General features: G+C 46.2%; 1 protein-coding gene across 1 annotated transcript; it reads right to left on the bottom strand.

The window, feature by feature from the left end:
• Positions 1-1924: 1924 nt before the first annotated feature.
• NOLC1 (nucleolar and coiled-body phosphoprotein 1) lies at positions 1925-25230 on the bottom strand. The gene is made up of 14 exons (XM_067535402.1): positions 25063-25230; positions 23318-23373; positions 20529-20659; positions 16783-16913; positions 14449-14605; positions 11468-11571; positions 10543-10696; positions 9443-9610; positions 8576-8665; positions 7231-7392; positions 5614-6192; positions 5146-5258; positions 4713-4793; positions 1925-4395 (listed from the first exon to the last, which is right to left on the bottom strand). Exons 1-14 carry the CDS (start codon positions 25171-25173, stop codon positions 4237-4239), a joined length of 2196 nt encoding a protein of 731 aa, XP_067391503.1. The 5' UTR covers positions 25174-25230; the 3' UTR covers positions 1925-4236.
• Between the last annotated feature and the right edge of the window lie 1516 nt (positions 25231-26746).

Genomic DNA, 26746 nt, shown 5'->3' with positions numbered 1-26746 from the left:
CTCTCTTGAGTGAAGACCTGCATTCCCCCTCCCCGCTGATCTGGTTATTTCCAGGTTGTACAGCTTCCTGCCTACATCGTTTGTTCCCCAGCAAAGTCGGACTGCCTAAGCAGGCCTGCTTTACTTTTCTGGGCAGAGACAGCAAAGCGGATCATTGCCACATGTTAAGTTACCACACAACTCTTGTTGCTTATTGGAGTTTATTCTTACAGTAAAAGCCTTACAGTGAAAACATGCTAATAAGAGATCACTCCAACAAGGGCTCCAGGGTCTTCTCATCACTACCAATTCATAACTCTTTTTGCTCTGAACACATAAATCTGCAAGTTGCTCCTTTATGCAGTTTGGGCCTTTTGATCTCAGCAAAAAGGTCATAGACAAAGGTCCGGGCCTCAGGGTGAAGCTTTAAAAGATCAGGTCCAGAGGAGGGTATTTACATTCCCCTCTTCCCAAGTATTTCCTAACTGTTCAGTCTTCTTTAATAGAGTCCTTTGCAGATCATAACACTTTCCAAGGCTTACATTAGTCATGGCACCTCATCAAGTTACACACAATCTCCCACAAACACCAATATTTGCATTTTTAATACAATGAGCTCCCAGGATACTGAGACTTAGTTCAATAAGGTTTGTCCAGGAAATTGCTGTACCCTCAGAGATGTGTTAGAGGTTAGTCCTTCCCTCTTCTCTTCTGCCTCAAGGCTGTCTTACAGGTGTTCGACTTGAGGCAACCAACCCTTTGGCCAGGTATTGATCTCCAAGCACCGAGGTACATGCCATGTGCTGCTGGCACTCCAGCTGGTGGTACTGGACCAGCTCCCCTAATGATGTGAGAGGACTGAACCATGTGCAGTTTCAAAGGGAAAGGGCCCTAGAAGCATGTTACCCCAAAAGGGCTTGCCAACTCCTTTAACCTTGCCACCCAACATTGTCTGACACTGGACTCGCTCACTCACTCTGTAGCCTGGCTACAAGTATGCACCTGCCCTGAGAAGAAAACATCTGTACTTATGCTGAAGAACTCAACAATGGCAAATGTGACTGGACAAAAGTAGACAAGGTATTGTGCATTCAGTTCACAGGGAATATTGGACCCTGGCCCTGTACTGCAGGAAGACTGGTGTGCAGGCCCTCATCCATCCACCTTGGCTGTGGAGTGATGGGGGGGGCGGGGGGGAAGGGCAGGGAGGTGTCACTGCAGGGGTTCCCTGGGATCCGGGGCACTGGCTGCCCTGCTCCCACCATTGGGACTTGCTCTCCTGCCCCAACCTGGACTGCACACAGCTAACCCAGGAGGAAGGGCAAAGGCAGGTGGGAGGCCTCCCAATGCTTCCACGACAGAGCTGCCAAGCACTACAGCCACCATGCTGCCAGACTGACTCTGCACCCCATGGCTGGCTGTTCTGCATGGAGTGTGGGGAAAGGCTGGGACAGAGGGTGGCTGTGCTGCAGGGAGAGTGGGGGACAGTCAGCATGTCAGGGATAGGAGGTGGAGTAAGGGGAATGAAGGAGACTCAGCAGTGGGGGTGACTCCAGGCTAGTAAGGGGGTCTCTGGTTTATGTCTATCTCACCACAGGTTGCTACTCCTGGCCCCAGCTTGACCACAAGGTTTCTACCTGCTTCAGCCCCTCAGGCTCCCACTCTTGCTTTGGCTTCCAGCAGCCACCCAGCCCTCACCCTGGGGACAGAGGAAGTTGTGAGCAGCATAGTTTGTAACATGCCCAGTGTATTGAAAATTGTCACACATGTCCACAGTTTACAGGGAACATCACCGCCACCCTGCCAGCAGGACAGAACGCAACTTCCTGTAGTGCAGCAAGAAAGCATTGAAACAAACCCATAGTGCACAAGATCTTGGTCAGTTTCTTGAATTAAAGCTGGTTTAAAAACTTCTCTCCCTGGCCTGTGTGTTCAGACAGCAGGCAAAGTGGCGGGTGAGGGGGAATAGAAGCTGCCTTTGTTCTGTTCGTACAGCCCCTAGCACCATGGGATCCAGGTCCATAAATGGGATTCCCAGCACTCTGGTAATACCAATACAGGGGCTTCTCATTCCATTCACCACTTGTCCACTCATTACAGCTGTTCCTATTCCTGCACATGGCACACACCTACCCCTTTCTATTCTTCCTACCCTTCTGTCCTTGATAAAGGCTGAGGTTTCTCCTCCTCTCACCCATTTTCTTTAGTTCCCTTGGGAAGGGGGTTAGCTCCCAGCTGCACTAACCATCCCTTATCTCATATTGCCCACCACCACCTCTACATAAGAGCAGCATATCAGAGGCTGACTAAACACCACCTAACCTAGGTGAATGCAGTTAGGCCTATGGAGCACACCTAGGACATGCTGGTGCACTTCTGGCCAGCTAAATAGCTCCTCCCTCCTTTTCCTGCCCCACTCTAAGTGTTGAAACCTATCAATGAAATGCACACAACTTACAAACATAGGCTTCTTTATTGTAGGAGACACCTGTGCGCTCACACATCAACCCCCCACCCCCCAAGTTAAAACTCTAAAATGTTGACAGGTCAGTCATTCACGTCAGGCAAGGAAGACAGAGGAGGGTACTTGACAGGTCACAGCTAGGACTCAGCTCCAAAAGTTTGCCAAAGGAGGCAGAGGGTATTCTCTTCCCACCCTCCCTTGGCCTCTACCCTCAAACTCTACATAACAGCTGTGGGTTCCTGTGCATGTGCATTGCTGCATGGAAAGAAGCCAGTGATGAGGCTTCTTGTGCAAGCATGAAGGCGAGGTGCTGAGATGCTCCTTCCAACAAGTTGTAGGGGTGGCTTGTTAGTCACCTCCAACCCTCAATTATCTGGCATTGCTTCTCACACAGACCTGGCCGCCTGTACCTGTGGGGCCCCTCTTGGAAAGCAGAGCTGTCCTTAAGATATGTGGGGTTCCATCCTGACAGGAGCAAAAGAGGATGGTCAGGTCCTGGGTCATCTGTGTCTTTGGCTCTCAACCATGCTGGAGACCAGGCTGGGTTGCAAGCTGTAGAACTTGCATGGAGAGCAGGGTCCCAAGCAGCAAAGTGCCTGGCTTATACTTGAAGCCTGGACTAACTTCCACATGTTGTCTCCATTTTGGACTTTCAGACAGACAACAAAACACTGAAGGCAACAGTCATTTTACCTCTGCAAAGAGGCTCCACAGACAGGACGTAGCACAGAGAGGACAACTGATCCAGCCAGGGGGAGCACTTTAAGGAAGATTGTGTTACATTCATCTCAACCTCCACAAGCTGCATTGCACATGGCTAGGACAAAGCATGTGTTGGTGAGTCAGATTCCTAGAGAGGACCTGGGCAGTTACTGCTATCAGAACATCCCACAGAAAACAGAGTTAAGGGAGCGGAGAGCTGGGCAAGGATGGGGCTTTATCTGTCCTGCCTCTAACTTTTCCATTGGGCCAAAGGACTTTCCAAACCCCAGAGCCATCAAGCAGCCAGGAGTGTCCCCACATCTCCCTTGGCCTGCTGCTTGCCCTGTGAATCTGAAACTCCCCCAGAGTTGCAGGACTTTGAGCTTCCAACATCAGCACCAAAGCTGCAGGAGGGAGAGGGAAGCCTACCAACCTGAATCTTGAACTACCCATGTTGGAGGTAACATGCCATGGGCTGAAAAGCACTTTGCTTCTCTAGCTACCTGCTTAATGGCACCAACAGGGTCTGCCCTGGGGGGAGAGTAGGTCACTGCAAGAGGGGGCCTTAAGAGAGAGGGAAGTAGAAGAAACTCTGCCGATTGGTCCCTTCTGGAGCCATGCTTTGTAAAGTTGGGGGTGCTGTAACTGCAAATCACTTGGGCCTAGCCACAAACAAGGTACAGTGCTTTAAATTTCACAGGTCTCAAAAGTTATACGGGCTGGAAAAGAAAGGAACGGATTCATGGAAAATATAAATTTTCTTTGCTTTACAAAATGGGCGGGAACCTGAACCCCCAGGGCACCACCAGCCTTTTACAATAAAATTGTACAAAATTAGGTCACCCAGTGGGATCTGGTGTCGCCAGCTCTAAGAAGGCTCTTTTCAGGCGCTTTGCCAGATTAATCAGAAATAATGTGGGAGCATCCAGCAGCTCTCCCACATCCTATGACAGGGGCTACCTTCCCCCACAGAGGACCAGGGGCATTAAGTTCCAGGCAGGACTGGTGCCCACTATGTCCATTCTGTTCACGTGCCCATCCAGCTGGCTTTGGGGGACGGGTGGGGTATGGACTCCCAAGCCAACTGCAGCTCAGTCACTTTCAAACTTGATGGAATTGACCTGGGTAGAAATAGAGCCTCCACAGTAACTGCCTCTTTTTTTCTTTGTCTTCTCATGGCGAAAGGATTTGCCTTTGGTGAATTTCAGGACGTTGTGGGCTTTTTCTCCCCAGTCGCCTGCAGCTCCTTTCTGAGAGATAAGGAAGAGGGGAGCCAGGTCAGCATTCAACAGCCAACATGGCAAACACACTATGCCCTGCTTTGTATACCGCCCAGAAACAACTTCAAAGAGCTAAAGGAGTTCTTCACCCAGTGCTCCCACAGCTCCTCTGCTGGAATGGCTAGGAGCTCCTCCAGTCAGTGCTCATGTACTTCCCAGTAGACTCCTGGTGGGAGAGGCTCAGACTGGAGGGCTCCCCACAAGCACCATGAAAAACCTTTTCCAGATGACTTGTGCTCTAGAGACAAAACATACAAGTCCATCACTCTGGCTGGACATGTCCCTACCTTTGCATTGAATGAGTTGTCAGCTACACGGGAATCCACCTCAATCTCTTCCTCTCTTACTCTTCGGAAAGGAACAGCTGGCTGTTAGAGAAAAACATAGGTCACCTGAAGTTGGTACACACAGAACACTAGCCTGGGGGGAACCTATTTGCTCCCTGGTCCAGTTTTCCAGACCCCATAAGTTTGTGATCCTTCCCACCACACAGTAAGGGCAGTATGGAGGGGCTCCAGAGGGCGTCTATGCAGCCCTGATCAGCCAGAAAGATGCTCAGGCTATGATGCGCAGGGCACCACATAAGGGGCACTTAGGCTGACAGAGGAGGGGGAAACTATCTCCTGCAGCCTCTACCACCAGGGAAAGCCATACAGATTGGTGGGACTGGGAGACAAGAGCGAGTCTCCCTCCCACTCAACAGGTTTTCCCCTTACTCACCTGCTTCATCTTGGGAAAGGAGTGTGGCGTTCTGGCCTTGTTCTTAATCTTCTTACTGTCTGGTGTCTCCAAATCCTGGTCATCTTCGCTCTTCCGCTTCTTCTTAACGGAGCCTGCTAAAAGCACAAAAGTAGTCAAACTTCAGTGAGAACAGCCTCCACTTGGGGAAGAAAAGCAGTGTCTCTCTTCACTGGGACACAAGCCAGACTGAGGTATGCTGGGAACCTGAGCATCTGCTTTCTGGTGGTGCAGAAAGAGTGACAGACACTCCATTAATGGCCAATCTAGAGAAGCAGCGCTGGATGCCCAGGAGTTCCTTACCCCTCTTCTAGCGTGTGAGGTGGTTGCTGATTACAGATTACATGTACAGTTTTGTTTAGGAAACCACTTCTGGAAGAAGGTTCATACATGCTCTGCCCTCCAATACCCACTGCCCGACAGACACCTTTCCTGACCAGCAACAATTACCTCCATTTGCTTTTCCCTTCTCACTGGAGCTCTCAGAGCTGCTCTCAGAGCTGCTCTCACTGCCACCACCTGGCTTAGACTCTGGCTTCGTAGCCGGTGATTTGGCTGCAGGTGTGGATGAAGCATTTGGTTTCTGTTTCACCAAGCTGGAGTTGTTCTCTGCCCCTTTCCCTGGTTTCAACCCAGTGACTGGAGTCCTTGCTGTTCTGGTCTTCTCATCATCATCATCGGAACTGTCAGACGAGCTGCTGCTGCTGCTAGTGGCTGCTGCTTTCTTCCCTGCAGCATCTTTAATGCCTCCTGGTGATTTGGTGGCTGGTTTCACTGATGGTTTGCTCTGCTCCTCCTCACTGCTTGAGCTGTCAGAATCAGAGCTACTGGCTTTGGGGCCCAGGGTGCAGGGTTTGGACCCCGGCTTAGCTGTCTTGCTGGCTGGCTTAGCTGGAGGGGCTTTCTTTTCCTCCTCAGAGCTGCTGGAGCTGCTATCTGAGTCAGAGCTGCTCTGGCCTTTCTTTGCCACAGCAGGCAGCTTCTTGGCCACAGGCTTCGCAGGGGCCTCATCCCCAGAGCTGTCTGAATCTAGGAGGGAAGTTTCCAATACAAAAAGATTCCAGTGAGAATTGCCAAGTGCTGAACAGACTCATTCAACCTGACCAAACTAGACAAGCAGGAGCAGTCACCGAAGTCCCTTCCACACCACTACCTAAGCAAAACCTGTTTTGCTTGGTACTCAGCGAAAGGTACAGAATAGCAGCCTTAGAGACTTACAGGCTCCGCTGAGAGCAGGTGTAGCATGTGCAGCTGCTACCTCCTCCCTATAAGCACATCTCAGCTCTGACTTGGAAGAGCCGCCATGTCCCAGATGATGCTTTGCTTCTGCTGAAACTGCCACCACGGAGATAAGCACAGTGCATGTTTGTGTCACATGCCTGTCCACTAAGAACTGGACTGAACCCAGACTCACATCACACACATGCCGCCAAACAATGGTGACTTCTGGTCCCTAGCAACATGGCTGAAGAGGCTTGGGAACTAGCACCATAATCAAATGATGGTAACAACAATCTTGTTCCCCCCACAGAGAGGGTGCTTTAAAGTTTAAAGGCAGCATACTGCACTAGCTGCTTTCAAACAGCACTGCAGCTCTCTAGGGTGGTTTACAAGTGCTACCCTGGACAGTGGTTACTAGGGAAATGGGTTAGGGATAGAACTGTCCTCCTCCTTCCTCCGTGTTCTCCCCACTGGGAAATGAAGTTCAGTCCCAAAGTGACTTTTCCTCCAATCAATGAACATGCTGGGCAGCTCACCAGCACCTTATATTTCAGCTATGGGGCAGAGCTGCAGGAGTTGTGAGTGATGAAGAATTAGTGGGTCAGGTACTTGTTTCCCCCACACTTTGTGCCCAAGAGAACTGGCACTTTGCTAGGGCCAGTTCTGCATGCTCAGCATTTTCCATCAGGAATTGGTCAGCAAATATCAGGTCTGTTATATGAGAGTATCCCTGTACCTCCTTATCTTTGGTACCATGGCTAGGAATACAGACCCAGGTCAGGCTCAGCACTCATGCTTGCTCAGTAGTGGTGGGAGTGAGATTCTCATTCCCTCCTGTCTTGATACCTGAGCTGTCTGAGGAGGAGCTGGAGCCTCTTTTTGCTTGTCCTGGCTTGGCAGGACCCTTTGCCGGCTTGGCAGGACCCTTTGCCGGCTTGGCAGGACCCTTTGCTGCAGATGATTTGGCATGGAGCTTGGTCACTGCCTTCTCTTCCCCGGAGCTGGAATCTAGGCAAGAGAAGCACATCCACACGTTAATGCACTTCAAGGGCCCATCACCTAGTGAGTCTACTAGGGACCCCAGTCATTGGTTGTTTTAGGCAAAGCTGTGGCCTAGGCCTCACACTTTAGGGAGGCACCACTGCCACTGGATTGTTGGCACTCACAAGACTACGATCGTAAAGAGAGTGAGGCCAGGACTTGCAGGGTGGCCAGATAAGTCTAATAAGTACTCTCTGAATGCCCAAGAGAGCACCATACGATGTAGCCCTGCCCATGTTCCTGCCCCGTGTCCCAGGGAATGGGGGCAACAGGAGCTGGAGGACCAAGGGCTGGGAATGTGCCCTAAAGATCTCCACTTTTTCTTCTTTGCCAGGAGAATGAGGAATAGCTGCAAGGGCTAGGCCAAACTCTGAAAAACCCTGCATAAGAGTGTATGCAGTGAGAGGGGGCTGAGTGGACAGGGAGAGCTGTAGAAACTAGGGGATGGAAGAGGACATTGGCCTCACTAAGGAAAGAGCAATGAGGGAGGAGAGAACCAGGAAAGAAATAATGGAGAGAAAAGGAAAAATGTGTAGTGGAGATCAAAGAACAGAATGAAAGTGAGAGAAGGGAATCAGCAACAAAAAGAAAAGGGGAAGAGACTGGAGTGAAGTGGGGAAGGCATCATTTTAGTTTTCTATTCCACACTCCAGCCTCTGTTTTAGCAGTGGTCAAAATGGGACTGGAGATTTATTTTAAAAAGGTTCCCCTTTCTCCCCACCTTGGACATGACACAAGGGGGATATATTTCACCTAGGGGACTTACTCGTGAAGCCAGTCATGACTCTGTTATGGATGACCTGAAGCTGAACAGTCCAGAAATGGATCAAAAAAACTCCTTATCCTGCCATAGATACTTGTTAGGGAATACCCACTACCACCACCCTGCAATCTGCAGACCTTCTTGGACTAGTCACTGTTCTTGTCTGTGCCACTCACTGGTGCTTCCCACCAAGTCAATACAGGAGGCTGCAGTTTTCACAGAGGCATCTCTTTATCTTGCCGTGAATACTGCAGGGGAGCTCAGACTTACACTCCCTAAGGACCTTGGCAAAGAGGAGGTTGGGTCACTGCTGAGTGACATTGGGGGCTGAAAGGAGACAGGTGCAGTCATTGCAACAAAAGATCAAGTCCCTGCTCCCTCACTCACCTGAGTCACTGTCTGAACTGGGTCCACCCTTTTTGATGGTCACAACTGTGGGCCTTGGGGCAGGGTTTATTTTAGCCAGACTTGCTTTGGCTGCAAGAGAAAGAATTACAGTGAATCTCATGCATCTGACGAAGTGGGTTGCAGCCCATGAAAGCTTATGCCCGCAGAAATTTGTTAGTCTTTAAGGTGCTACAGGACTTTTTTTTTTTTTTTTAAGTGAATCTTCCACACTCACACAGTGATTTTCATCCAAGGATCTCCACGAGCTTTACCAAGGAGGGCAAGTATTGGCCTCTTGGACAGAAGAGAGAAAAGTGATTCACCCATGGGCAGTGTTGCAAAGAACTCAGGACTCCAGATTCCCAGCCCATGGGATTCCTTACCACCTGGAGCAGGCAGATGCAGGGCTCCTTGTCCCCTCTCATGGCATACAACAGAGCAGGCCTACTTATAGCCCACTCATGGGCTGTGAATGCAATGCCCCACATGAGCACATGCTCTCCTACTCAACACACTCAGGGGGTCAGAGAGAGGAGGGATTTTCATTCACATAATACATAAACCCAAAGCAAGGCCTCTGCCAACTTCAATAATGGGCCTGACTCATCCCGCACCTAACTCCACTGAAGTCAATGGAATCAGTCAGACTTATGTGACCTATTGGGTCCAAATCAGAGATGGGGCTGAGCACAGTCTGGAAGTCAAGCTCAGCTCCTGGGTCCTGTTTTGGGACAGATAATAGCTGCCTGGAGATGTTGGGTAATTTCAGAAGCCACCATGTGGCCAGGAACTGTGTGGGCTACAGTCAAGCACTTCCTGTCCAGTCTAATTCAGCCCCTTCCTACCCTCCCTCTCCCAACAACACACCTGCCATTCCCTTCTTGGGCACCTGCTCCACTTCATCACTGCTATCCGAGCTGCTGTCTGAGGAATCACTGCTCTCAGCTTTTTTCCCTGGAGTCTTTACAAGAGAGGGCTTTGCTTTGTCCTTTCTTGGCTCTGTGACTTTAGGGGGTGGCACGGCACTGTATGGACCTACAAAGAGAATGGATCAGCAGGAGTACCACACGCAAGACACCAGCCCTGCACACTGACAAATACATTATGCTGGACTTCCCTGTTTTAGCCAAGCGACAATACAAAACAAGCGGTTTATGCTGCTTTTTCCTACTCACTGCCCTTGCCGTTATAATCAACAAGGGCTCTGCTCAGCAAGGTGTGAGTGGATATGACCACACCCATACTGCCTCTCCTGACTCCTCCAGAAGCACGGGTCTCACCCGTGGCATTCCTCCCTTCTAGGTTTGGGTGGCCTAATCCACCTCACCCAGCCAGATCCCTCTGACCACCCAGAGACGACTGCCAAGGAACTGTTCTTTGGTATGGCCAGAGACTTTCACTGCTGCTCTCATCCATTTACTCTATGCCTCAACTACCCCCTGGGTAAAGAAATCCACCTACATTTCACAGATTGCTTCTCTCTCAGTTTAGATCAACTCTTCCTTTACTGGAGTCCTAGGACCTGCCATACTAGACAAGAAAATGGGATCATCTAGTTCAGTATCCAGACTGACACTGACCAGCACCACATGCTTCAGAGGAAGGTGCATGAAGCCATGTAATGGACAATTATAGACTGATCTACCCAAAGGGAATTTTCTTCCCAACTCCAGTCAGGCTGGGAATCTTGCATGAGAACAGTCTCTAATGGTTCCCTGAAGATCAGGATGCTCAGAGACAATGGCCACATAAGAGATGCAACCAGCATAGTTTTCACCTCAAGAGAAGGTCTGGATTTGAGTTTCACCTGGGCACAGCTAAAAGAAAGCTCCTGCAGTCCTGTGCTTGCCACTACCACTCAGCCTTCTGGGTCATACCAAGCAGAGCTGGGGAGCTAAACCTCTCTAGGGCTAGCAGTGGCAGAACATCTCCTCTCCACAGTGACAGCAATGGTTTTTAGTACTCACCGGGCTTTGGCTTTGATTTTGAGGCTGGCTTTTCATCCTCCGAGCTATCAGAAGAGTCCTCACTGCTGGAACTCTCTTTGGCAGAGACTTTGAGTTTACCGGGGAGCCCCAGGTTGGCTGCCGGTTTGGGCCGTGCTGTTTTCTTGGGAACAGCCTTATTGCAAGGAAGACAGACAAAAAAAGCCTCATTAAAGAGACTGAGCTTTGAGTGACACTGCTCAGACACCACCCCCACTCAGCATTGAAAACTCTCTCTTCACCTCTATGCCCTGTTCACTGGGCAGCAGATTTCCAGGATAGAGCCAGGAACTAGGAAACTTTCTCAAATGTCAGGAGCACATCACAGGCTTATTCATCATCAAAGCCTACAGATTTCTTACCACACATTAAATTTCTAAGTGGAAGATTCTCTCTGAGAAGAGGTGAGATAGAATATTAGCAGCTGGAGAAAGGGGGAGACGGGACACCACCACTCACTGATCAGGACTACTGAGATGTTAAAATCTTCTCCCAGATACCTCACTCTAAGAGCTCTCTTTCAGGGAAGCTGCTCTAACACATTCCCTAGCGGGACTGCAAAAGCAATATATAGGAATTTGTAAGGCTGGAGGAGTTACACATTTGGCAACAGGAAAGCAACCGATAAGGAGGGTGCAACATACAGAAGTCATAAAGGGAATCCTGACTCAGGGGAGAGGAATGGGAGGAAGAGATAACCCAGCAGTAGGGGAAAAGACAGTTGGTGGGGCTCTTAAGAAACACAGCGCCACCATGATGTGGCAAAAAACTACAAGGACTGCATGGGTGTGGACTCAACTGCTTTGCAGTTACTTTACACGTCTCACAATCCTTAGATTGCGGATGGAGAGACTCTGTCTTAGATTTCTGTCACACCAATGGAGTCATGCAGGCGTGTCACTTTTACCTTTGCTGGTGCAGCCTTTTCCTTGTCAGAATCTTCACTACTGCTACTGCTGCTTTCTGCTTTGCCATTGGCCGCTTTGAGGGTCACTTGGGCAGCTTTACTTCCTGTTGGAGATAAGGTACAGAAAGGGATTAGAAAACATGAGGGGTAGGGAATGGTAATCACATTCAATGCAAAAAATGTCCTTGAGAGCACCACTCCCCTCTCTGCACAATGCAAGGCTCTCCAGCCCTCTCCTGGGCAGCCACTTATTCTCCTGTTTATTAGGGCAGCTCTAAATAGTCTCTCTGCAGACTGCTTTTTTCACTATAGACCAAAAGGAAATCTCAGACTCAATTCTCTATAAAGGGGTCTAGAGGCATTTTTTATTATAAGTTGGTAACACCTTTTTCTAACAATGTGAACCTGCTGATTTCAGAAATGGTTGTTACTAAATTGAATTTTGATATTTAGACACACACTTGCAAATAAATATTGCCACCAAAATTCAACAGAAATGTTTGCTATACCAACAGCATGCGCATGAACATGCGAGCAAAAGAAATCAGTTTGGCATAATTCTTTTCCAGTCTCTTAAGTACAAAAATGAGAAGATATATGTTTTTAACACCTATTGCTCCCTAATATTCAATTTTTATAGCATTTAGTTACCATTATATCATATAAGAAATAAGTTGTATGTAGTCTCGTTGTAGACACGTTGGTCCGAGAATATGAGACACACGAGGGTGACGTAATATTGATCTAAGAAAAGATAGTACCTCACCCAACTTGTTTCTCTACTACTAGAAATAAGCTAATCGTAACAGAAGTTATTTTTCCTGTAACGTGAAATAATTTTCTCATTTTCTTGCATGCTTAGTACTTGCTTTATTATACATAATGCTTTGAAGTTAGAGCAGAGTTAATATAGAAGTGAAGACGATCAGTTTTTTTATTACAAATAAAGAGAGCAACAGTAGTTAGATGATTGGTGGTTTAGGATACCTATATTGATTACAGTTGTAGTAAGTCTCAAGAGCCCCATGTCAGTTTCCTACAATTTCTGCATTATTTGCCAAGAATCAAGTAAAGAAGACACGCATGAACAAGGACTGCACAGAATAAGGGAGGCAACAACTATTAGAAAGAAATGACAAGTTATCAAATACAGAGAGGCCATTGATAGAATGAGTCCATCTTTCATTCAGAACAGAGTATCAGTCGTGACAGAAATTGCTATGCCCAATACACTGACAAAGGAAAAATCCAGGTTACAGAAAACAAGAGTATGTACAACAGACATCACATGTGGCAAGCAACAGTGATCCCAGTAAAAGACAGTCTAGTTCCCATTCTGTGACACTCATGGACTGGAGATGCTGTATGTTTTGTCAAGAAGTGTACTGTAAACAAACTCATCTCTGTAATTACATTCAAGATGAGCAAACAGATAATGAAAGCAGCTGGATTTGACCACAAAATGAATGTTTTTTAGTCAGAGTAAGTGACCTCATAGCTCCTGAAGGCAAGTACTACCTGACTTGTTACATCCCATTTATGAGATCTATGATGAAAAAAAGTGAAGGCCCCAAAATTACTAACACAGCAACACTTTGGCTTCAAAATGAGCTTCAGCATGAAGCCAATCAAGGCCAGGGTTTGGCATCATTACCACAATCTTGCAAATAAAATTGGCATTGAAATTCCACACTCATACATCAACTGTAGATCATCATTTAATGGAAAACTCCATGCTCACACTGGGGATTTATTTAATTTCATTGCCTGATCAGTCTGCTGCTGAAAGACAAACATTCTTAGTTCCAACCGAGTACAAGTATGTACCCATTTCACAAATGATGGATTCTTGCCAAGATGATGAGATGGCCATCCCCAAGATGACATATTTCTGTCACAAGTACATGTTGCACTGAAGATTCAGTGAGATGCTTTCCCACACTCTGGCCACAAAGATTTCAATTTCAGTGAGGATAATGCAGCTGCTTGCATTCTACATAGCCTGTACAACTTTAATGTGTGAATTCAAATGTTTCATCGTGAAAATATTTCACTTGTTTTAAAAACAGGAGTTTTGAGATTATGTGTTGTATTTCTAATAGTTATGTCATCTTGTATACTTTTGTTTTAAGGTGCTAATGCTCAAGTTATAAGAGCCATGTAAACAAGCCTTTTCATGGTTGCATAATGTATGAAAATATTTCTAGCATCTCTTGCAAATAAACTGAAATTCAGTAGCTTTATAAAAAGGTTGTGCATATTTAATCACTTTTATTACATCCTACAACTCATTAAGAGCCAACAGAAATATGTTGATCCTAACCTAAAAGGAAATGAAGATCACTTTAAGTAATATCCATGTGTTACTTTGTTCTCTTTATTGAGGCCTTTATACACAACATACAGCTTGGGAACAACCATATTTGGATTCTGCACACCCTAATTATCTTAGAGAGACTTGTTGTCAACTTTTAACAAAAAAATGCTTCTTACAGTTAACTTTTTGGAAAACCCTACTAATCTAGTACAAGTTGGGGGAAGTTACTGTGAAATCACTAATTCCAAGTACTATAACTATAGATAGGGGCTTAAGTTTAACTTAAGTTAGTGCTGCCTCAGAGAGTGGAAGGCATCAGCAAAAACCACATGGCCCAAGCAATTAGTCAGAGATAGGTGACAACCATTGGATCTAGCTAGGCCATAATACGTAACAATCCATTTAGGATCAAATTCAATTCACCTGTGATCAGATTTATATCTGGATTTTCAGAAATCAAAGCCTAATATATGCTACCAGTGCAGCCCCAGGGCTCCATCATCAGTGATCTTAGCCAAATAGCAAGTTGGACTGGATCACCTGAGGGGATGTGCTAGGCTGGTATCTTCTCTACCAGGGCTCTTGGTGGACCTAGACTCCAGGTTCTTCCCTGCAGGTTTCCTGTTCACACACAATTTGCTCACAATGCAGTAGAGATGGGTACCTGGTTTAGCTGCTGTTTTAGCTGCTACTGCCTTCAGCGACTGTTTCTTTGGTCTTTCATCCTCTGAGCTGCTGGAGTCTGAGCTGGAGGAGCTCTTAGCTTTCTTCTGGAACTGGGCTTTGGTGGCAGCTGGCTTGGCCTGGGGTTTGGTTACCTCCTAACAAGAGAGAAAAACTAATTAGAGACCTTCCTAGTCAAAGAGGGCTAAAGGGACTAAGGAGTGAGACACAGGACAACAGTCCAGCTGGGACACCCACTCTGTACAGGCTGTCTGTATGGGCTGCCAGTCAAATGTTAGACAACCTTGAGTTGGGAGTCCTTACTCTGGAGAGCTGATACTCTGTCATCTTAGGAGTCTAACCCCAAACATACAGGAACTTCCCTAAGCTTTGATAGCAGGAGACACTTTTCCGTGCATCCTGATACTTTCAAACTGGAATGATTATCTGGGATGGTGTTTCTCCCATGTAGTGAGAAGAGGTACCCAAAGGAGACTTGAGGGCAACGACAGCAGAGTCAGGGTGCCCAACCAGTGCGTTAAGCTTCAGATTAGTGACTAACCCAGAGGGAAGGGGGACACCAGAAAGGGGTGGCTCCAAGTTGGGGTCTGAAAATCCCAGCATATGGCTGATTATCCTAGCTGGCCCATGGCACATTGGCATCCACCCTGGTTATTTTCCATACATGTGATTTTTCAGACCCCAATCCAGAGCCATCAAACAGGCATGGATTTGGGGTTGGTAGCTGCCTGGTGTTCCCCTGACCTACAGGAAAGCACTAGTCTGAGGGTTCAACAGTGCCAGTTGGGCACTTTGGCCCTTGTCCTCAGCCTTAGTTGTGTATTGCTACCTCTGCTCCGTGTCTTGCTCATGAAGAGCATAGCTCCAGGTTTTAATTCTCAGTGTGGCAGTGTCAGGGTGCAGGGAAAAGGGAGGAAATAAGACGACTCTCTGTCCGCACAGGTGACATGCTACTATTTCATTTCAGAGGGTGATTAGGAAGGTAGGGATAGGATACAGAAGGACCTAAACAAACTGGAGGATTGGGCCAAAAGAAATCTAATGAGGTTCAACAAAGAAAAGTGCAGAGTCCTCCACTTAGGAAGGAAGAATCCCATGCACAGCTATAGACTGGGGACTGACGAGTTAGGCAGCAGTTCTGCAGAAAAGGACCTGGGAGTAACAGTGGATAAAAAGCTGGATATGAGTCAGCCGTGTGCCCTGGCTGTCAAGAAGGCTAATAGCATATTGGACTGCATTAGGAGGAGCATTGCCAGCAGGTCGCGGGAAATGATTATTCCCCTCTATTCGGCATTGATAAGGCCGCATTTAGAGTACTGTGTCCAGTTTTGGGCCCCCCACTACAAAAAGGATGTAGACAAGTTGGAGAGAATATAGCGGAGGGCAACAAAAATGATTAGGGGGCTGGAGCACAAGACTTATGAGGAGAGGCTAAGGAAACTGGGCTTGTTTAGTCTGCAAAAGAGAAGAATGAGGGGGAATTTGATAGCAGCCTTTAACTATCTGAAAGGGGGTTCCAGGGAGGATGGGGCTAGGCTGTTCTCGGTGGTGGCAGATGACAGAACAAGGAGCAACGGTCTCAAGTTGCAGTTGGGGAGGTCTAGGTTGGACATAAGGAAAAAGTTTTTCACTAGAGGGTGGTGAAGCACTGGAATGGGTTACCTAGGGAGGTGGTGGAATCTCCATCTTTAGAGGTTTTTAAGCTGAGGCTTGACAAAGCCCTGGCTGGGATGATATAGCTGAGGTTAGTCCTGCTTTGAGCAGGGGGTTGGACTAGATGACCTCCTGAGGTCCCTTCCAACTCTAATATTCTATGATTAGGGATATAACCCCATTGTCCTGAGTATTTTATACACTGCTTACTCTGGAGGCAGTGTAAACAAATGCAGTCTTCCCTTCAGGTTAGAAGGAGCAGGCCACAGCAGCCTGTCTCAGTCTCATGGGAGAGAAGCAGACTGTAACGCTAGATGGGAAATGCACCACAGAGATGTCTCTGCTTTCATTAGAACCAGTCCAACAGGCAGAAGGCATGTTACAGGATTGACTTATTTGTACAGCTCCAGTCACATGCTGAGTGTTTTACAGAGCTAAGAACGCATGTCCACTGCCTCAAAGAACTTAATGTGCTAGTAGAATCGCTCCAAGTCTGGATTAAGGCCTGATAAATAGAATAAGTGATCCACAACCCATGCTCTCTATGTAGCCAATCCCCAGGCCCAAGAGTGGTTCCAGTCCCCACACAGTGTTGGTGACATTTAATATTCTCTCATCGCTGTAGAACATGCTTTGGAAAGGACAGGAAGGAAAAGCAGACCTGTGAGGAGGAGGAGAAGCAGCAGCCAGCAGAGTCCGAATCATCGCTGGAGTCCTCGCTGCTGCTCTTTGCTTCCTTAGCAGGAGCTGCTGCCTTTGCGATCACCTTCGGCACAGGCGCTGGCTTAGCTGCTGTATTGAGGAGAGCAGACACTGATGAGAAACTCATTCTCAGCCTCGAACATATAGTGCAAGAAAAGAGAAATGTGTCATGTCCTTTTCAGCTTCCCACAGAGTGCAGTAGAGGCCTCCACAGTGAGTAGCCAAGATACAGAAACCACTCATTTCTTCCTATGCACACAAGCAACCGAACAGCTGTGCCTCTGAGAAGGATGTGCTCTCTGCTGTGAGTGCTCATTACAGGATCCACATATTTTTATCATATCACTTAAAACCCAAGAGAGCTGCTTTTCAATGATGGGTTTCCAAAGAAAAAACTGCTTCACTGCACTGCTGTGCTGGGCACTGCTTCACTGCACTGCTGGGCACTAAAGGAGCTACCAGGCCCACTGGCTTAACCTGTGTTAGCCAAATCCACTCCTTCCTGGCCAGTGCTTTCTTCCTCTGCTGGTACCGTGTGTAAACTGTCTAGCTAGAGATCAGGTTCCTAACGTTCTTTAGAAGCTCAAAGCCTTGTTCAGATTCAGGATTGGGAAGGGCCAAATTAAGTTTCAGCTCAGTTTCCTGTTGCCTCAGCCCTTCCTCCCTGACTCCTATGAGTTTGCTATCTGCTCTTCACTTCCTGTGAATCTGTTGGTGGCAGCAGCCAATGTGAGCATCCTGTGGGCTGGACAGAATATGGGAACACCACCAGGCAAAGCTGAAAAGCAGAGCACTCCACATGGTACAAGTGAGGGGCTGAACCATGAGGGGCCTGGAGGGGATACAGGACGTTGAGAGAAGGGGAAGCCTCACATCCTCGACAGAATAAACATCTGAGCAGACACCAATGTTTTGTATTTCCCTAGCACCCAATGACTTTAACTGACCCCCAGCTTCCTTCTGTTCACCTGGAGGTCTTGAGGCAGATGAATACAAAGAGAACCCTGATCAATGGAGGCTAAAGCATGAACTTATGCTAAGCACTTCCTGACTGGCTGTTCAGTGGCTCAATCGTCCCCTTTTGAGAGGGTTTTTTTTTTTGTTTATTTTTTATTTTCAGATCATTTAATCCCTTCCCTGAGGGGCCTCACTGCAGTCACTAAGTCCAGCTCTGCTCTAGCATAAGCAGGAACATTTCTCTTCACTTCAATTAACTTGCAACAACTAAAGCCAGGGCTGAATTGCACCCTCTGTACAGCAGCAGAGCAAGGCAGCATACTTTAAGCACCAGGTGACTTCTCCCTCTCACCCCATAATTCTGGAAAGCTAGGCACTGTAATAGAAAGGGAGAGCCTGAGACATGAGGCCTAGTATAAACAGGCCAGGCCATGAGACCTGAGGCCTGAGCTAAAGAAGCAGTCAAGCCCTGCCATTAGAAAGCAAAGTTAGCAGGAGTCAGGCTGTGAGCCTGCCTGTTAAGTTCACAGAAACTGGCAAATGCACAATTCCTAAAGAAGCCCTAGGCACAGAGCACTCACGCAAGCACATTCCAAATAGATACCAGAACTTCCCAATACCTCAAAGATAACGAGGGCATACTGACCCCTCAGAATGACAACATAATAAATAGAGATGTTTTCACCAAACCATCCGGTACAAGGTAAAGAGTGGCAACTTGCCACATCAGAGGGTGGCAACTACACGTTAGAGGGGGAATATCAATTTGAATCAGTGTATAAAAAAGGGTCTCAAAGGGAGTGTCTCCATTTCCCCCTTGGCTGAACAAAAAGTCCTGCCGTTTATTGAGCTGGTTCATTGTAACAAGCATACACGTGTTAGTGGTCCTGTAGAGTCTGCGGGATACTAGAACCGTGCTTTGTCTACAATAAACCTAGCTGGGTGCCTTAGTTACTGACATGGATCTCAGGTCTTACTGAATAATCCAATTGCGGTTTGGTGTCTCAGTTATCTGTATAGAGCTGGGACAGCATACACACTGGGAGAACACACATGCAACCAACAACAGGCACAAAATGGACTTGAGGGAAGCACAGGTAGGAACACTGGCAGGGGAGGGAAAAGACTGATGGGAATTAGCATGTCAAAACGCACTGAGGTTCAGGGTGGTGAAGAACTGGTATTCCACCACCAAAGTGGAAAATAAAACTTAAAATAAAAAATTCTTAATTATGATTTTAATTTAAATCAAATTTTATTATTTATATAATGCTAGTTCTTCACTTTCTTCCCATTTTGTGATATTTCTAAAGCTGATGGTTTGTATTTATTTCTTTAATTAGTTTTCTAGTTGTTAATAACATTTCAGATTTTGCATGAAAATGTAAAGTGAAAAGTGCAAATGTTGGTTAACGGGAACAGATTCTACCAGAACCGAGATCATGCAGTTCATGACTGTTGTTCAAAGACCCAAACATCAACTGAAAAGCACCAGCTCTGAATCCAGCCTAGAACAACTTTTCCAAGTTAATTTGTGTCACTTGTCCAGCCCACAGGTTTTCTAATAAGAATTTTCATACTGAATGCTCATCTATGCTGCAAAAGACAAGCCCAGGGACTCATTAATATCCCTACTGTGAGAACACCAACTCAAAATTGATAAGCAAACAGTCCATGCGGTATCTCAAACCACACCACCTTCCCACACATTAAACCTCCTCAAGTGAAATGCTTTACTATTTGCTTCCATCAGGGTTTGAAGTTAACAGGACTTGTGTTCCTGTGTCATTTAGGTGCCTAAATATGAGCACAGGAGCATAAATAAGCTATTTTTGAAAATTCAGGATTGTGTATAAGTTCACAGTAACTCTGTTAGTGTACTAGAAATCTAAACTTTTCATTAACAAAGCTATTTTGTTTTGAGGGGACAAATTTCAGGCCACTAAGGGTTACAATTTTTAATATCCAATTCCACAAATATTCATGCACATGTTTAACTTAAGCATGAGTAGTCCTGAGAAAGTTCATGTGGGTAAAGTTAGTGTTTGCAAGATCAGGGTTTTTATTTTCAGTATTTTGTGTTTTGCCTACAGCAGTTCATATAAAAGACCCTTTTAAAAGGCATTTAAAAATGTTTATAATTTAGTTCATTATACATTTCTGACTAAAATTGCAATAGCACAAATTTTCCAATTAGTTTTACAAAGTCTCAACCTGATTTATATACATTTTCAAAGATCAAGTGGTGATTTAAAGCATGATTTGGATTGCTCTACCATGACCAAGCACCAGGAAGAACTCATTGGAGCAGTCAGGGGTCTAATTTTACCTAGGTACTACAACGATGGGTGCTATAGAAAGTCCCAAGATAGGTAATCAGCTCTGGTATCCGATAAGTCCATACTACCCAACAGCTCACAGGAAAACATTACAGCTCAAAGCACCCATCCAGCCTCAGCCAATGTGCAGATAATACTACAAATCCTGATTTATACTCACAGCAAATTTAGTGCTTTACTTACAGACAGACTGGAAAAAAAACATTGAGTATGAGTATGTAAAGTGAAAAGTGCAAATGATAGTGGATAGGTACAGAGTCTACCACAACCAAGATCATGCAGTTCATGATCCATGCTGTTCAAAGACCCAAACACGAGCTGCAAAGCTCTGAATCTAGCCTAAGAACAACTTTTCCCAAGTTAAACTATGTGTCACTTGCCCAGCCCAAAGGCCTTTTGCAAACCACACCTGGTTTCTTGGCTGTGACTTTCTCCTCTTCTTCACTGGAGCTCTCATCACTACTCGAGGAAGATTCTTTCTTGGCCTTCTTTGCAGGGGGTCCATTGGGAACTGCCTTCCGTTTCTTAGCATCAGGGGATCTGGGGAGGAGAAAGACTCAGTTCAAAATAATTTCTCCCAGTTCCGGAAAGCTTCCTAGCATTTCACCTGTTCTACTACAAAGCAAAGCAGCTTATCCCTCAAGAACACTGGATGCTCCCATGTTTCTGTCTGTTATTTGTATTACAATAGCACCTGAAGGCCCCAACCAGAACTGTGGCATCATTGTGCTGGGCACGGTACAGAGTAAGACACACTCCTGACCAGCTTACTATCTGAATCGACGAGACTGTGCAGGGGCTGGGGGAAGGGATACTACAAGCAGAGTAATAACGTGATAATTTGCCAATGTCATGTTAGTTCCATGATTTTTATATTTTTATGGGCAGGGTGTTCAGATGCTTGCAGGTACAGGAAAGGACTGTTTTCATAGCAATTGTATACAACAATACACAAAGTGACCACAACCACCCAGTGAGGATTCAAGGCCTACTCTGTCTGCAGCAATAAGAGTTCTCTTTATACAACAGATAAACTTAGTTCTTCTACAGCTATGGTAGGGCTGTCCTCCAGTTAAAGTAACCAGACAAACATTTCACATACAATAATTTAAAGGATTTTATTAACTTATATGGCTATTAAAGACTGTGGTTTTCAATTATTATTATTTTATATTAATGGCTTTAATGCTCATTAAAGATGCAATTGAAGGTGTTGATGATTACACCAAAGGCTAATAAATTAAAGCCATAAATTATACTTTGCATTTTTTAGTATAAATGCAATCACTGAATTATGCATATTTTTAGTTATTGATTCTTCATTTCCCTATTTTCTGATAGTTACCCTAATTTTAAGCTTTAATTTATGTGCAATTAATATATGTGCAATTAACTTTCAACTTTGTTTTTCAGTTGAAGGCCTTAGCTAGATAATAAAAATGGGGATTCTTACAATGGAATAATACATAAGGCCACAACAGCAAGGTTCAAGTCATTTGCATACCAGTCTCCTCTACATCGGGGTGAACCTGCCAACTAAATAGATTTATTCAACACAAAATAAGGGATCTTTTTGTTCAAGAGACCCTGGATCTGGAAATAAGTGCCTTGGGCTTTAAAAGAATGTGAGGGAAGTGAATAGGTAGAAGCTAGGTAGAGAAAAAACAATAGCATCTGTGAAAAAATGAGAAAAGTAGAATGCTTATCTCCTCAGGAGTTTATCAAACAGAGGCTCCAGGATATTTCCGCTCTCTGTATTTGGGATGGCAGATTCAAGTGCTGCTTGATCTCATTCTTGTTTAAATCAACATAAACTACTCATACCCCAGAGATGCTTGGAGGATTGTCATTCTGGGGTTCATGTGTGAGACCGGGTGGTGGGCTCCTAAGCTCAAGACACATAGCCCTCAGAAGCATTGGCAGGTGCCTTGAGCATAATCACTATCCTCTGCATCCCTTCCTGAACACAGCAACTGAGGCCACTCCCTTGGCAGACATTTCCAGCTCGCAGCAACACGTTTCTGTTTCAAATTGCCCTTGGTCCCCCTTGCATCTTTCCAGCACTTTCAGTTGTTCAGTCCCTGATAAGCTCACCCTACCCTCACTGAATACATTCTTTTCTCAGACAGCAATGAGCTCTGGTGAGGAGTAACTGACTTGGGGCAGAGAGCAGTGCAGGACTATGGTGTAAGCATTTGGGTGTCATAGCTGTAATTATCAGATTTGGACTCTAGACCAACCAACATGGCTTACGTAGTACTTTTACAGCAATGTATCATAGCTGGGTGTGGATCAGCAGGTTGCTGGCATGTGCCTCAGGTATGTCATGAGGCTGAAGATGTAGGGTCTAAGTACCTAAGAAGTTCTCCAATAACTTCTTAATGGTCACAATTGGCTTAGCTTGGAGCGTGGCTCATTTTACAATTCTAAAAGAACAGTTTTGTGAGGTTCATGGAAAGTGTATATCTACCACATAGTAACCCCTACTAAAGAAAGAGGGAAAATGTTCTAATACCTTAATTTTAACTCTAATCCTTTTAAGGTTTCTGGACTATCTGGTTCATTTTTCCCACCCCCCAGACTATCCTGACAAGATCACCTGCCATTTCAGTGGCTGTTTTGTAGCCAGCTTTAACGCACATTCTTCTATGAAAACTAAGGGTATGTTTTCATTGCACAGTTAACATGGTTTCTTAGTTGAGTGTGCGCCTTACCATTCCTATCTACACAGAAAAATCTCTTTTCCAGGTTCGGAGATTCTTTAAGCCAGGAGCTGCTTATCTAACTGGGGGTAACCCTCCAATTAAGTCATACTCTAAGTATGGAATAATTTCACTTGAAATAGAGTTAAAAGTGGCTGAAAGGGCCATACGCTGCTGCTGAAATGGCAGCCTGGAACTCTGTTGGGAGAAGGCAGATTAGAAGTGCCCTGCAAATACTTTTTAAAAACAGTCCTTCTTTATGATGGATAAAGATGGCTGGGAACTTATTGTTTATATCTTATTGTTTATATCTTTCCTGCAGAAATATCAGACATACCAGAAGTTTGGTTTTGCTGGAGCACCTTTGGGAAGTCTCAGAGATGTTTATTGGGAGCTCTCACTCTCAGTTTGCAATATAAAGTAACCAGAAGAAATGTCCCAGATACAGACAGGCTAAGTCCCTCTCAATTTATATTCCAGGAGGGAAGACGCTTACTTGAGCCAGTAGTTGAAGACATCCAGGAGAGAAGCAGCATTAGGGTCTTGGTCTGTCTGTAAACCAGAAACAAACAGGAACATTAGCACTGACAAACCACATGGACTTGTCTAAGGAGTGGTTCCTATACTGTTGGTGGAATGGAAAACTCTGCCTCAGAGGCAACTGCTTCGGCATTCACACCTTCCTGATGTACAACAGGTGCAGAGGTGGTAGACTCAGTAAGTGGAGTGTGTTGCTCATAAAACACTTTCATTAGCATTAGAAGCTAGAGCGTTAAGAAGCCTCGGCAGCATCTTAAAAATGAGACCATTTGTGTCCTAAATTATTCAAGATTCCATCGCCTATAGATTTGTTAAAATCTCAGGCTATGATTCTGCAGACACATCAGCCATGTCCGCACTAGAAGCCCTTATCTGGTAAACTATACTAGCAAAGTTCTCCTAATGTGGATGCAACTTATAGTGACAAAACTGCTTTGTACCAGCATAGTAAATCCATCCCCCAGATGTGAAACAAGCTATATCAGTAAGAGTAAGCTTCGCTAAAATAGCTGTGTCTACATCAGAGATTTCTGCCAGCATAGCTGCCTGTCAGTGATCACGCTTCTTCATGCCCCTGACCAGCCCAACAAAGCTGTGCTAGCAGAACTGTGTAGTGTATACATAGCCTTATTTTTAACTTTGTGCACTGACTAGATACCATTAATGTTAATGGGACAACTCAGTGTGCAGAGTTCCAGTGTTAGTCTGTATACAGCAAAAACAACTAAAGTACTACAGAACTCATGTTTTTTTTGCTGTATACAGACTAACACAGCTACCCCTCTGGAACTACTCTAACTGAATGGACTCTGTTTATACCTAACTTCCCCACTGTTGTTCCTTAACCTTAGATGTATATCTATACCCCCAATCTGATTTCTATTCCTTACATCTGACGAAGTGGGTTACAGCCCACGAAAGCTTCTGCCTGCAGAAATTAAATCTGTTAGTCTTTAAAGTGCTACAGAACTCTCGTTTTTTTAGTGTGTAGAGTTATGCATATACTAAGGTCTTGCAACAATGAAGCCTAATGGGAAGGGGAAATATCTACTTAACATACAGATTAGATAATAAAAAGCATTCCAGAAGAGTTATCACTATTGGTATCTAATTGTGAAGAGACAGGAAAAAATAGAGAGAGAACAGTGAGATCTACAGAAAGCTGGGGGAGTCCTCCCAATTTTGCAATGACCTATGGCCATTTGTTTCCACTTCAGAGAGGTTCCATGCATTATGCAGAGACTCCATGTGCTGTTTGCCCAATACTAATGTGACCCACATACAGCACTTCGTTTATATAGAACTTTTGAAGTATTAATGAATTGATGTATGCAGCTGCCCTGAGAGGAAGGTAAATACTGTTATCTCAGCGTAACAGACGAGGAAAGTATAGCAACTTGGCCCAGGATTTTACAACGACACGTGGTGTTTGGCTCCTCAAACACTCCATTTGAACACACAACCCCCTTCTCTGGCCGCCCCTCCCCCCGAACAGCCTTCACGGTCCCCCCATATAAACCCCCCATCCCTCCAGAGTCCCTCCCCTGCACACATGCGCCCTAGTACAACCTCCCCTCCCTCAGTCTTCCCCCCACGAAGAGCCCAGAATTCCCACCCCTGCACAGCTCCCCCTCCCGCCTCAGGATCTCCTCACTTCAGGGTCCCCCCGCACAACTCCCCTCCCCCGCATGGCCCCCTCACCACTCCGGCCGCCTTGCCGAAGGCTCGCGCCGCCCCCTCGAAGTGGTTGTCGCGCAGGAAGGCGAACACAAGCGGGAACAGGTCGCTGGGCACCACGCGCGGCTCCGCCATGATACTTCCACGCCGCGCCACGGGGCCCAGGGACGCAAGCGCAAGGCGTCATGGGGTAATAGGTCAAACGAGGCGGGGAGGGAGTGCGTGTGTCCGCCATCTTGTTATAGGCAGGGCATCCCGAAGAGTTCCTGAGCGCCACCTTGCGAACCAGTGGCTGCACTGCACCAAGCCGCGCTGGGGCCGTGGCCGGGGCATCAGTCTCTGGGGCGATGAAGCAGTACAGGGCAGAGCCTGGGGTGGGCACGAAGAGGGGCCCCTTGCAAGAGGACAGAGAAACAGAGAGGTTCAGAGTAACGTCCCTTCCTCCAACAGCTGCTAGGGCGTGTCTCTGGGGTCCCCTCCAACTGCACCAGGCCCATCCCAGGCACGGATTTGTAGCCTGGGGTGGTTGAACTGGAGAGGCTGGTGGGGCCTTTTGGAAGTCTTCTTTGTCACAGAAGTGCCTGAAGGTTTGGCTGCTGGCTCATTGCTGGGGACCTGATCCTGCCATCCTGAACGAGCAGGGCCCCAGGCGGATACAGTGCAGCTGCCTGCCTGTAAGGCTGTGCCACTGAGTGGCTGCTGGCAGCTGTAACAGGCTCATCAGCCTCCACTATAGGGAGACAGAGCTCCTTGCTGAGAGGATGCGGGTTACACTGGCAAGTTGGCATGGTTGGCTGGTTTCTGTGGCAGTATTGCAACGAGACATGGTTACCCCGTGTAAGCAATGATTTTTTCAGTTAGCCTAAGTAACTCCATTTTGCCTAGCTGTCCGCAAGTAACCCAGGATTGCAGAAGGCCCCTGTTATCAGCTAAAGTAGAATTTCTTTGCAAGAGCTGGATAGTTCCAGCTGGCAGACAAAGTAATGTATCAGCAAAAATTAAAACAAAGAATTAGTGTAGAGACCAAATCACCTCTTGCCATATAGCCTTATCTTCTTCTTGTAGTCTTATAGGTTGCCAAGTACGCCTGTGTAAGTTAAGCTACTGCGCATGGCTGTTTTCTGTTTTTATGCTTGTATAAAAATGTAGTAACATTTATTTTCAGGGTCTTTTGTTCACTGGCCGCCTGTGGCTATGTGACTGACCTTCTGCAGAATAAAACTTTGGAGACTGCCCGGATTCCTGTGTGGGTTTCTTATCTATGTAGGGCAACGAACCAGACTGAAATTTCTCAGTACACCGGACACCTCTACTGTCTCCAGGACCTGAGTTAGGAACTGTTGGGCAGACTCTTGTTGTAATTGAATCTAGGGGGTTTGCTGCCTTCGTTTCTACCAACTCTAGTAAAATCCTGTTTCTCTGGTGTCTGAGCATTAATGAGGAGCCCATGAAGGCTAGAGCATGTGGAGTCTCGTGCCCAGGGTTCCTATAGCACTGGCCTCTGAGTTCAGCTCAGATCATGCTGTGGTATTTCATCTCAAAGGCCAGGGAGAGGAGATGATGCCCGTGCTGCTAATCTGTACTTCCCCTTAATAGTAGCTTCTCACCACTGACTAGCTGTGAATGAGATGCCAGGAGTATGTACACTCACAATGTACGTGTCTAGTCACTGCCTTTTATCATTCTTTTTTCCTGGCTTAGTGAGTCT

This window comes from Emydura macquarii, unplaced genomic scaffold (genome assembly GCF_026122565.2).
Source record: "Emydura macquarii macquarii isolate MOO-44397 ecotype Brisbane River unplaced genomic scaffold, CSIRO-AGI_Emac_v2 contig_67, whole genome shotgun sequence".
Classification (NCBI taxonomy): Eukaryota; Metazoa; Chordata; order Testudines; family Chelidae; genus Emydura; species Emydura macquarii.
This window is presented reverse-complemented; position numbering and strand designations above follow the sequence as displayed.